Source organism: Giraffa tippelskirchi, chromosome 10, assembly GCF_054371585.1.
Source record: "Giraffa tippelskirchi isolate mGirTip1 chromosome 10, T2T-mGirTip1v1.2.pri, whole genome shotgun sequence".
Classification (NCBI taxonomy): Eukaryota; Metazoa; Chordata; class Mammalia; order Artiodactyla; family Giraffidae; genus Giraffa; species Giraffa tippelskirchi.
Window position 1 is genome coordinate 125396091 of NC_137284.1, and position 12499 is coordinate 125408589.

At 37.3% G+C, this 12499-nt stretch overlaps 1 protein-coding gene and 1 long non-coding RNA gene across 25 annotated transcripts in view; one reads left to right on the forward strand and one right to left on the reverse strand.

Moving 5' to 3' along the window:
- Window positions 1–3119, forward strand: part of LOC145524682 (uncharacterized) — a 39955-nt gene extending 36836 nt beyond the window's left edge. Inside the window, exon 2 of the long non-coding RNA XR_014067759.1 lies at window positions 468–3119. This is a non-coding gene — a long non-coding RNA (uncharacterized LOC145524682). The remainder of the gene's footprint in view (window positions 1–467) is intronic.
- SUGCT (succinyl-CoA:glutarate-CoA transferase) overlaps window positions 1–12499 on the reverse strand; it is a 714763-nt gene that overhangs the window by 578710 nt on the left and 123554 nt on the right. For all 24 annotated transcript variants that reach the window (XR_014067752.1, XR_014067751.1, XR_014067749.1 and 21 more), the window contains exon 9: window positions 1529–1624. Coding sequence is in view for 13 of the 24 variants with exons in the window: in XM_081537409.1 (XP_081393535.1) it covers window positions 1529–1624 (96 nt within the window). In the remaining 11 variants the exon portion in view is untranslated. The remainder of the gene's footprint in view (window positions 1–1528; window positions 1625–12499) is intronic.

The window sequence follows — 12499 nt, forward strand, 5'->3', positions numbered from 1 at the left end:
TACATATTTACAAAATAATACACAAATCAAAGAGCATTACTTTTCAAAATTTTTTATTTCGTGCATTTGAGGTCCTTGATCCCTCAGATAGGGTTCAATCAAAAGTAAGGGAATGAAATAGATGCCTAAACTATTCCTGAGACCATCAGAATCTTCCATTATAGACTTTCAGCTCAAAACTCAGACAACATAAATGAGATGCAATGCTGTAATTATTACAGAAAACTGAATTATAATTATCCTGTAATTCACCCATAAAAATATTTCCCAAATCTATTTTAAAAATTGAAAACAGACCAGTTTCTACAAGCATATCAAGGATCCATCTTGGTAGGCTAGTTTCATTCAAGCTAAATTTGCATTTATTCCTTAATCACAGTGCTGAACTCGTTCTCCACCAAGAGGAAACAAATTAATTCTGGGCTTCTGAGGAAAAACTCTAGTCAATCTTCTCTTATTTCTCACAGATTATAAAGCTGCAATCAACTGATCAAATAAGCACAGTATCCCATTTTATGTGACTGGGACAATTCAAAAAGGAAAAGTACATGTTCTGTCTTCCAAGAATAGAAATACACAAACACATACAGAGTCTTCCATATCTCTTACCTATAATAATAAAAGCCAAGGATTCTAATTTTTTTTCACCTAAAAGTGAAATAATTGAGAAGCACACCAAAGAACCAGAGCTCTCAGTTTAAACACCCAGGAGGGATACAGAGGTATACATAAAGCATTTTTTAAAGACAGTCTAACTTTTAAAATAAGCTAAAAATAGACTATCCACCTTAAACATGAATATGATGAACACCTCCTTATATGCTGTGATTTGGAATTTTACTGCAAAGCCTTGAAACTCAAAGACACTTTTTCCATACATATCAAAAACTGCAGCCTGAATGTCCATCATTTGAAATGAATTATCCTGGTTTCCAACATTGTCCTCTGTTGAAGAGTCTGAAGACAATTTTTGTTTTTATTTTTGAAAGATCATAGTTTCTTCACATATTCATTCACACTAGCCAAAGTCAAGAATTTCTGAGGACAAGTTTAGACACTTAATAAAGAACAGCAGTTCCTGAACCATCTGCTTTGCTCAAAAACTGAAGATCTGTCACCCGCAAATTTTCATTTTTCTCCATGCCTGTGAGAATATTATTGTCAGCTGGGGTAGGTAACATTTGGTTTTTAATTGATGTGACGAACAGACCAGGCTTTATAAAATGGCTATAATCAGTGCCTCTTTTTGGTGAAACACAAAAGCAAACCATCATATGAATCCAAAAGTCACTCACTTTCAGCAAGTTCTTTTGATCCATTTAAGTGTCCTGTTACTAATCTTCTGATGAAGAAATGTGCAAAACACAGAATTTGAAGTGAACAACAGAACCTTGTTAGAGTCAAAGATATATGAGAGAATACACTGAAAGTTTTTTTTTTTTTTCTTAAAGTGGGAATCATTTCTCAAACTCATGTCATACAAAACTGCAGATTCTAGTAGCCTGATCCTATATTGTTGTCTTCTTACCTGGTAAGGAACAATACTGCCATGAGCTGTGCCCCACCTTTTCGCTTCCTTTTGGCCAATAAGATAATTAGCAGCTACCTGGGTCAAACACGCCACCTACCAGAAAGAAAAAAAAAGAAGCAGCTTGTTTATCTCTACTCCTAAATAAAAGGTCATAATATGAACATTCTCATTTGCTTTCACTTCATGTCATTGTAAAAGGAAAAAAAAGAGAAAGAGAAAACTGTCCTGCTTGGTTAGAAAATATGCAGGCAACCACACTTTCATCACACAAAGAAAAACAGAGCAGTATTACATTACTGCGTGAGACTTAAGTCCTGAGTAATGGTCAATTGAGAAATATAAACACAGAAACACCCGCTCCTGAAAAGATCATCTGAAGGCAGAAGTTGACCCAGTGGATGGAACCCTGGTCCAGCCTTTAGCATCAAAGTCATTGCAAAATACATCAGCAACTAGTATATTACTTTCCCCTTTTACTTTCCATCAAGATGACACACAAAGAGCCTGCATCGTCATTGAGCAAATGAACTGGTCAGGTGCCACATTCCTCTAAACTTCTCATAACATGAAAAAATAATAATAAACCTCTATTTTGTTAAGTCAGTTCAGTCAAGTTTTCTGTTCCTTTTGCCCAAAGCATTCTTCCTGGCACAGAGGATCAAGATTATTTAACTTTTTAAATTAATTAATTAATCGTTCTCAAATAAAAATTATTGGACTTCTTTCAACATGGCCCTAGGCCAATATCCTCATTATTATACTTGTTTCAGCTTTCAAGAACTACAGATCTATTAAAGGGTCATCTAAAACTGTAGGATCAACCTCTGACTCTTGCAGTATTTCATATACAGAAATTGAAAACCTGTACTTATTGAATTCCATATGAGGATAATGACTTGATTCCTGGTGATCTGCCACAAAGGGCTTATGTTCCAATGATTATCCATGCTTCCAAGGGCCCAGAACTATGGAAAGGAGGTGACCAAATAACAACTTTCCATAGTCTGCAGGAAAAAAGCTTCTGGCCTCATAGCACCATCATGATATTGCATTGGCTGGCTTTTCTTATTCTGTTATCATCAGATGTGATCAGGAATCTACCAAGCCAGCAAAAGAAACATTCCAAATTGAGACTGGCTTGTGGAGCAACTCAAGGGATGATTTTTTTTTCAGGGCTTGGTTCTGCAACCTGTCCTTGCCCTCTACCTGGCTTGGCAGCTGCGTCTCCTACAAGAGTTATAAACGGGGCTCAGCCTGGATGAATCTCCTTGCAACAGCAGCAGTCATTCTCCTTTACTTTACTTTTTTCTTGGGATTTACACTCACTTTTATGTTCATTTACTGCTTTGCTGAAATTGGAACTGCCTTGTGGCAGCTGGTTTGGTTGTACTGCCCAGGTGGCAAAACTAATAAACTTTGAGTCATCCACTTCTGGACCTCCATCTGGTCTTGGGCATTTGAACCATGGAGCATTCCAGGGCTGCCCGGGGCTGCCTGGTGCTAATCACCATTTCACAGATCACTTCTGTGTCTTTCAAAATGGAAAATCAAATCAACATTTTGTAGTAAAAAATGTACCGGATGGGAAGTCCAGATTCATGGTTTCTAATTTCTGTCAACTGTACATATATAATTTAACCTCACTGACTTTTAGACACTTTCTCTATAAAATCTTGGGCATTTGACCTAAACTAGTTTCAAAACTTTTTTTATCTAAAAAAAAAAGGGCATAATTTCTGTATCAAACCAAATAATGTATAAATAATACATAAGCAGCTAATACCCTCCACCCCCCCACCATGGACTGGCTGAAGTACAGGCGACCTTACAATGCCACCCTAGAAAATATGAACATAGAACACAATTTGCAAATTAGTAAATGGTCTAAATTTGTTTCCAAGGTCTATACCTCTGACTATATTATATTTGTTAACAATGTAGCAGAAGAAAAGATACCAGGGATGCAACAGAAGTCATTTTCTCATGAAGGCTCTTCCTGAAACTGGGGACATTTACTCAAGTTTGAAGTTTTACTGTAAGAAAGGTGCCTCTTTGATAATAGCTATGTTGGGGAGTGGAGGTGTTGTTCCTTTCAAAAGGACTAGTGAAAGTCACTCTCTAAAGAGCTCTGGTGCTACTGGAGGTCAAGAATTCACATTAATAAAGGTGATTCCTTGCAAGCAAAAAGTCACATGGGGCTTGATAGTTTCACTTTTCTAATTTCAAAATCAAGTGATAGTCAATAGGCCAACAACAGAAAGGACTGCATCAACTTGTGGGCTGACTGGATGGTCACAGGTTTTTGTTCGTTTGTTATTGCTGTTGTTGTTATTTTTTTTAGTTGGAGGATAATTGCTTTACAATGTTGTATTAGTTTCTGCTATACAACAATGTGAATCAGCTATAAGTATACACATATCCCCTCCCTCTTGAGCCTCCCTCTCATCCACCCCCATCCCACTCATTTAGGTCATCACAGAGCACCAAGCTGAGCTCCCTGTGCTATACAGCAGCTCCCACTAGCTAGCTGTTTTACGCATGATAGTGTGTAAATGTCAGTGCTACTCTGCCAACTCATCCCACCCTCTCCTTCCCCTGCTGTGTCCACAAGTCCATTCTCTACATATGCCTCTCTATTCCTAATCAGAAAATAGGTTCATCAGTACCATTGGTCACAGGTTAATGTGAAGCTCTTAGATTGTTCTGAGACAGTTACCAGGGATAACCATGGGCTGGATGCCAGGCTAGAGGTCAGCCTAGCTTCCTCATTTCTTGCCTTACTACCTCATTCTTTCTTCTCAATTTTGACTTCTGTGTTTCTTTGACAGAAGACATAAGCTGTCTTTGACAACTGTTTAATAAGAATAGCATCAAGTAGAGTGAGTTTGAATGAAGGGTCAGACTTCATCTCACAGACTGTTTCCAAGTGGAAGATCATATCCATTTTCTCCACACAATGGTAGCTCATGAAAATAAGAAGCATTTCAAAACTAGCAGGTTCCCACCAGGGAGGAAGGTTAAATAAGATTTTACACAAGCTGCCATCAAAAAACAAAGCATGATTTGTCAGTGACAACTCAGAGGTGAAGTCTGGGTGGGGGTTGGAATTCTCTTTTAAAAATGAGAGCAACAGGGCTAAACTTAGCAACTCAGTGTTTAAAAGGGGCATTCCAGATTTGAAAGTTATCTACTATTTACAAAGACATATTTTAAAGCAGGAGAAAGGGGAGAGAGTCAACAGCTCTGACATGATTATGTATGAAAAATTCAGAGGCTTCCTGGCAATTAATGACAAATTTTCCACAGATCAAAAGAATACAGGATGTGACTTTTAGGTTAATAACTACATACTGTATACCCATTCTAAATATTGCATTATATCATTATTTTCATCCCCTAAACTTAGGCTCATTATTTCATCATGTGGATGCCATATAATTTACTCAGAATGTTGCCTTTATATGGTTTCATCTAAACAAAACAGCCAGCTTTGGCTTAATAATAATCATTCTGACAGTAAAATTATTATTTTAGATAAAATAATGGGTCCTGATATTCTTTGCATTTAACCAGAAAACTAATGGGGTGGTCAATGTGAATCTCAAAGGGCACAGCCCCAGAAGGTTTGAGGAAGAATATGTCCATTTCCCAAAGCAGCGCCATGGTGTCCATCACTTCATTTTACTTCTACCAAAATGAAGATAAAATGAAACAATATAATCTTTCATCTCCAAAAGGACAACCAAGCATCACAAGTAAAAGAGGAAAAACAAGATGAGAAGCATACCGCCATTGCATCAAAATGGATAATTTTTTCCTTTCTGCTGGTACCAAGCTCACTCTGTTAACTGCATGGCAGGCCAATAAGTCTACAGACAACATGTTGAGACAAGGAATTCGGACTCTTTGGAAAGCCGGCAAATTGAGAAGATGGCAGACTAATTTCTCAAAATAAGCACCTTATTGAGGTCTGGATGCCCGTTTGTTTTATAGAAGAGGGTGAGGAAATAAAGTTAAAAGGTCATTTATCTTGCAAAATAGGAGGGAATGTGTTCATTTCTTCTTTTCTGCAGCCATTCATAGGTAGGCAGGGAGAAGGAAATGGCAACCCACTTCAGTATTCTTGCCTGGAAAATTCCATGGACAGAAGGAGCCTAGTGATCTACCATCCATGGGGTCTCAAAAGAGTGCGACATGACTTAGCAACTAAACAACAACAATAAAGAGTCAGATTGCCTCCCTGTGAGTTGAACAAAGCCATTTTAGTTTAACATTCAGGCAGAGGTGCAGGGTCCCCTGAGGCAGGCAATTATGTGAGATGATAATAACTAAAGCAATGAAAAGCAACGGTTAAAGTCAAAGAAACAGATCCAACATGGAGTCAAAATTGACTCTTCTGTCTTACACTGCTTCCTTGCATATATTCTAGCCTCTGACTAAGCTAGACTACACACCAATCATGCATCACTTCTGCATCTACTGAAATCTCCATTCACTCTTCACAGTCCATTTCAACAATACTATTTCATTAAGTTCCCACGTGCTGAGTGCATGTTAAGACACTTCAGTCATGTCTGATTCTTTTTGACCCTATGGACTATAGCCCACCAGGCTCCTCAGTCCATGGGATTCTCTGGGCAAGAATACTGGAGTGGGTTGCCATGCCCTCTTCCACGGGATCTTCCTGACTCAGGAATTCAGGAGATCTCTTACATCTCCTGCATTGGCAGGCGAGTTCTTTACCACTAGTGCCACCTGGAAAGCTCTAAGTCCCCACATCACCCAAGCCAAAAAAGAAAGCCTCTGAACAAATACAACACCTTAATTTGCCTGACTCCTGCTGTGCTTTCACAGTCTGCCACATATTACAATTAAAACCATGAGATGGTAAAGCTAGACAGATCTAAATCAGTAGTCCCTAAACCTAGTGGTACATCACAATCACATGGGGAATTTCACAACTCCAGCCAGACTTAAAGAACCAAAATGGAGCCTGGAAGAAAAGATTCAACCAGCATATCATTAACTGTACACATATCTGAGATCCAAAGCCTTAAGAAACTCTAGTCAAACCTCTGCATATTATAGATAGATAAAGGAACAGAGAAGGTAAATAATTTATCTGAGGTCACGTAGATGAGCAGTAGAACTTTTCTCCAATGATAGCGTCCTTCTCCATGCTACAACATTATTCAATCACTTCTTTTAAATTGGAAACTATTTCAGGGTAAGAATTATGTATTATAAACCTTTTGTATGTACTCATAGCACCTAAAATAGAACTTGCACACTAATATTTTTAAAGCATGAACGAAAACAATAATTACTGTTTATTTATTCAACACATACTGAGTGTTGCTTTGTGTGAGTCATTACGCTAGGTACTGGTTACACATAAAGAAATGAAAAAGACATTGTCCTGCCCTTTTTGGACTTAAGAATAATGAAGAAAAAAACTAAACAGTCTTAGGAACTGCTGTGGGGAGAGAAGATAGAGGAGAACTTTAAAAACAAAGAAAATAACATGTGAAAGCCCTAAGGTAGGAAAGAGACTGGCATACAGGAAGAAAACAAAAACTGAAGATGACCACTATAACCAAAGCATGAAAAGAAAGAGAAAAGAAATGAAACAGGAGAGGTTTAGAGAAGCCAGACAATGCCAGTCCTTGCAGATCAGGGTAAGGAGTTGTTATTTCCAGATCTTTCAGACGATCATTTTAAAATCACAAATCATATCATGCCATCCTTCTTCTTAAAACTCATCAGGCTTCCCACTGCATTTGTAATTAAATCCAAAGAATGACGTGAAAAAAGGAAAGTAAGGGGACCAGTTAATGCAGGAGTCTAGCATGAGTTGTTGATAGTTCAGACTAGGTTGGTGGCAATGGAAATGAAAAACAGTGAATTTAAGACATGTTTTAGGATCTGAAGGGACAGAACATGTGAAAAAGTATATGGAAAGGGGATAGCAGATAAATGGTAAGGTAGGAGCCAGCTGTAACTCCCAGATTTCTGGGTGAATATCTGGGTAGGCTCTGAAGGCATTCACAGAAATAAGGAAGTTGGAGAGATGAACAAGTTGAAGGCAAAGAAAATAAGAGTCTGCCTTTAAATATGTTTAATTGGAGATTCCTGTGAGACAAACACTTGGGCTGGAATCACCAGCACATAGATAGTATTAAAAGTCATACTCCCCATATATGTAAACGTTTAACTGATTCACTTTGCTGTACAGTAGAAACTAATATAACATTGTAATGGCAACCCACTACAGTATTCTTGCCTGTGGAATCCCATGGATAGAGGAGCCTGACAGGCTACAATCCACGGGGTCATATAGAGTTGGACATGACTGAGTGACTAAAACAACAAATACTTCAATAAAAATTAATCAAAGTAAATTAAAGTCATCCCCCAAGAGTATAAAATTTAGAGAAAAAATTAGAGAAGAAATCACAAATAAAATAAAACAAAAGAAGACAAGCCTCCATAACAAAAGAAACCTTCCTCTAATTACAGGTATGGTCAAAGATGTGGGTACAAACTACTAGCTACAATTGAAACACCACCAAATCAGAGATAGGTTTAATAAACTATGATATCCATATGTGATGGAACACAAAGGCGGCACTTAAAATGATGAAACAGAAGAACAAAGCACCATGTAAGAAAATGTTCACAAATTTTTTAAACTATTTTAGAACAGTTTTAGATTTATAGAAAAAATACCAAGATAGCAGAAGAGTTTTGATATACAACACACCTGCCTCCCCTATTATTAACATCTCTGGAGCTGGAACATGGTAAGTAAAAGAGGCAATAGTGGAAGGTGAGGTCAGGGAGGTGTGCCAGGGTCAGATCATAAGGGTCCTTATAGGCCTGGTAAGGATCTGCGGTAGTATTCTAAGGGTTATGGGAAACCATTGATTTATAGAATTAGATAATCTGGCTCTTATATGGAGTATACAGAGGCAATCAGTGAAACCAAATGATCTCACATGAGGTAGGTATCACAATGTCCATTTTTACAGGTCAGAAAACTAAGCCTAGGGAGCTTAAGTATGTTGTCTAGATCTCACAGTTGGTGAAGAGCAAAACTATAACTCACACTCAAATTTCCTAGTCTCTAAGCCATCCCTATACCACCGCCTCTTCTCTGTTTAACCTCTCTGCTCCCAGACCCTCCCACTCTAGCAGGCCTTAGTGTTATGTCTCTGTCCTGCATATATATCCTTGGTTTCACATTTAATATTCCCTGAAAAGCACCCCAAATCGCTGGAGTAGACTAGAAGCCCCACAATCACTCTGCTGTCCCCTGCATTTGCTAAGGTTGCACATCCTTAACTGAATCAATTAATTCTCTTCATGTTCTTCTGCTCAGCCTCACTCATTAACTAACTATAAAAGATTATCTGGGAGAAATATGTTAAAAGAGAAATTAAAAAGCTAACATTCATGGAGAACACATCATTCAGGAAGAAGACTTCTTCAAAAAAAGCCCTCATCAGAAAGAGATCCTGACATTCCTCTTTTTCACCCTAATGCCATTTCCTTGCATGACAAACTTCCTACACAATTTAACCTGCTTTGCTTTGTCCCTCATACTTTAAAGAAGACTAATTTCTTCAGGACCACTAAGGACCAAGGAGGAAAAACATCTGAAGTAAAGAAAGTATTGTGACTATCTCATGTTGAAAGAAGAAGAATTCTACTTAGTCATATTACATTTATCATTTTACATTTCTAGCATTTATTCATGATAAAAGCCAATACTTATTGAGCACTAATTGTGCACTGTTCTAAGCATTTTATATGAAATATCTCATTTAATCCTCACAGCAACAATATAAGTGAGATGTTTTGTTTGGTTTTTTATTTATTTTTGGCCATACCAAGTGGCTTGCAGGATCTCCGTTCCCCGACCAAGGATTGAACCCAGGTCATGGCAGTGAAAGCCTGGAATCCTAACCATTAGGCCACTAGGGAACTCTTATGTGTGAGATGTTCTGACGAACCCATTTTACAAATGAGAAAACTGAAGCATGGAGTAGGTTAATAATCTTCCCTAAGTTGTGCACTTTATTACGCATAAGCCAGGACCTGAACTCAACTGCTCTGGATTCTGCTGGCATTCTACACTAAATTACATACAGAATCAGGCTCCTTAAGACTTCTGAGAGGCCTTAATCCTAAAAAGTTTTATCTTACTGTCTTACCTATCTAAAAAAAAAAAAAAAAAACAATGATTAAGCATCCTTTTCAATTAAGTTAACATGTACAGCTAAGTCTAAACTTAATTATTATAGAATACTTGAAGTAGTACTCATTCAAAGTTTTCTGCTCTACTGAAACTATGTCTTGGCTTCAATTCCAATGTAATTAGAAATAAACTTCAACCTATAAACATTTTACCTGTAAACACCAAAACCAGTGGAGCTGTTATATAAATTTTAAATCTCTACTTTTATTTACTTAGCAAAGAAAAAGATATTATCATATCCTTGTCTTCATGGCAACTATTTAACTTAGTGAAAGGAACACACACATTTCACACTCCTCTGAATTATCACAAACGATAGCCAATCTTACTGATGTTTACTTTATATTCTGAACTCAAAAGAAAAACATATTTGCATTATACTCAGAATAATTTTGCCAATCCATCTGAATGAAAATCAGACATATGAGGAAACTGGATATTGAGTGCCAGAAGGTAAGACCAGACAGCAAAGAGAGGCAGAATTTCAAAAGCATTTGTAGGATAATACATCAAACATATTTCTTACCATGAACCACTGACCCAGTCAATCATTTGACTCAAAAAGTGGTTATGAACCTCTAAAAAAATGTGATGAGTAGTGAAAATGTAGAAAAGTAACATTTAGTGACATGATTTACGTATTTATCCCTGTGATGGCACGTCTTCAGTTTCAAACATCTTCTTCAAACATGAGTCCACATTTTAAATGACTTAGTTCTTTAAAATATGTCTGTCTTTAGAATAAAATAATACATTATTCTGCAACACTAGTTTTTAAAAGAAGTTCTAAGAATGAAATTACTTTTGATTTTTGCTTTCTTCAGGCTTATAGCAAATATCTAACAAGCACTTATTACATGCAAAGCACTTTCAGGTGCAGTGGAAGACCCCAAAGTCAATTAAACAGTTTCATCTCTCAAGAAGGTTAAAACCAAACGTAAGACCAGAAACTATAAAACTCCTAGAGGAAAACATAGGCAAAACACTCTCCGACATAAATCACAGCAGGATCCTCCATGACCCACCTCCCAGAATATTGGAAATAAAAGCAAAAATAAACAAATGGGACCTAATTAAAATTAAAAGCTTTTGCACAACAAAGGAAACTATAAGCAAGGTGAAAAGACAGCCTTCAGAATGGGAGAAAATAATAGCAAACGAAGCAACAGACAAACAATTAATCTCAAAAATATACAAGCAACTCCTGCAGCTCAATTCCAGAAAAATAAACGACCCAATCAAAAAATGGGCCAAAGAACTAAACAGACATTTCTCCAAAGAAGACATACAGATGGCTAACAAACACATGAAAAGATGCTCAACATCACTCATTATTAGAGAAATGCAAATCAAAACCACAATGAGGTACCATTTCACACTAGTCAGAATGGCTGCTATCCAAAAGTCTACAAGCAATAAATGCTGGAGAGGGTGTGGAGAAAAGGGAACCCTCTTACACTGTTGGTGGGAATGCAAACTAGTACAGCCACTATGGAGAACAGTGTGGAGATTCCTTAAAAAACTGGGAATAGAACTGCCATATGACCCAGCAATCCCACTGCTGGGCATACACACCGAGGAAACCAGAATTGAAAGAGACGCGTGTACCCCAATGTTCATCGCAGCACTGTTTACAATAGCCAGGACATGGAAGCAACCTAGATGTCCAGCAGCAGACGAATGGATAAGGAAGCTGTGGTACATATACACAATGGAATATTACTCAGCCATTAAAAAAAATACATTTGAATCGGTTCTATTGAGATGGATGAAACTGGAGCCCATTATACAGAGTGAAGTAAGCCAGAAAGAAAAACACCAATACAGTATACTAATGTATATATATGGAGTTTGAAAGATGGTAACGATAACCCTATATGCGAGACAGAATAAGAGACACAGATGCATAGAACAGTCTTATGGACTCTGAGGGAGAAGGTGAGGGTGGGACGTTCTGGGACAATAGCATTGAAACATGTATATTATCATATGTGAAACAGAACACCATTCCACGTTCGATGCATGAGACAAATGCTCAGGGCTGGGGCAATGGGATGACCCAGAGGGATGGGATGGGGAGGGAGGTGGGAGGGGGGTTCAGGATGGGGAACACATGTAAACCCATGGCTGATTCATGTCAATGTATGGCAAAAAAAAAAAAAAAGAGTGTGATAAATGGTCCATGTGTATTTTTAAAGAATGAATATTAAATAATGAATATTCGGTAAAAAAAAAAAAAAAAGAAGAAGGTTAAAACCTATAATTCACAAGAGAAATAATCTGTTCTACAAGAGACTTTATTTTTCAAAAATCAAGTAGGGATAAAAGGTGATGTTTGAGCTGACCCTTCAACAATTTAGCTATGCAAACACAAGGAAAAGGACCTTCCATACGAAAGAAATATTGTGTGCAAAGTCACAGCCTAGATAGAAAAGTACTGGGATTTTTTAATTAATTAATTAATGGAAATAAAAAATGAAACAAGGTATTAAATTTGATGACCAGGAAATCATAAATGCTCATTAAGATGCAGTATCAATAAAGCAGTGGGGGAAAAGCCAGATTAAAAAGGGCTAAGGAATGAATGAAAAGAATGTGGAAGGTGAAAGAATATTTTCGAAGCTTGCATAAAGGGTGAAGGAGACTCGATAGTAGCTCAAGCAGATAAGCAGGAAGATAGAGGTTTTATTTTTGAAGATGAGGGAAAA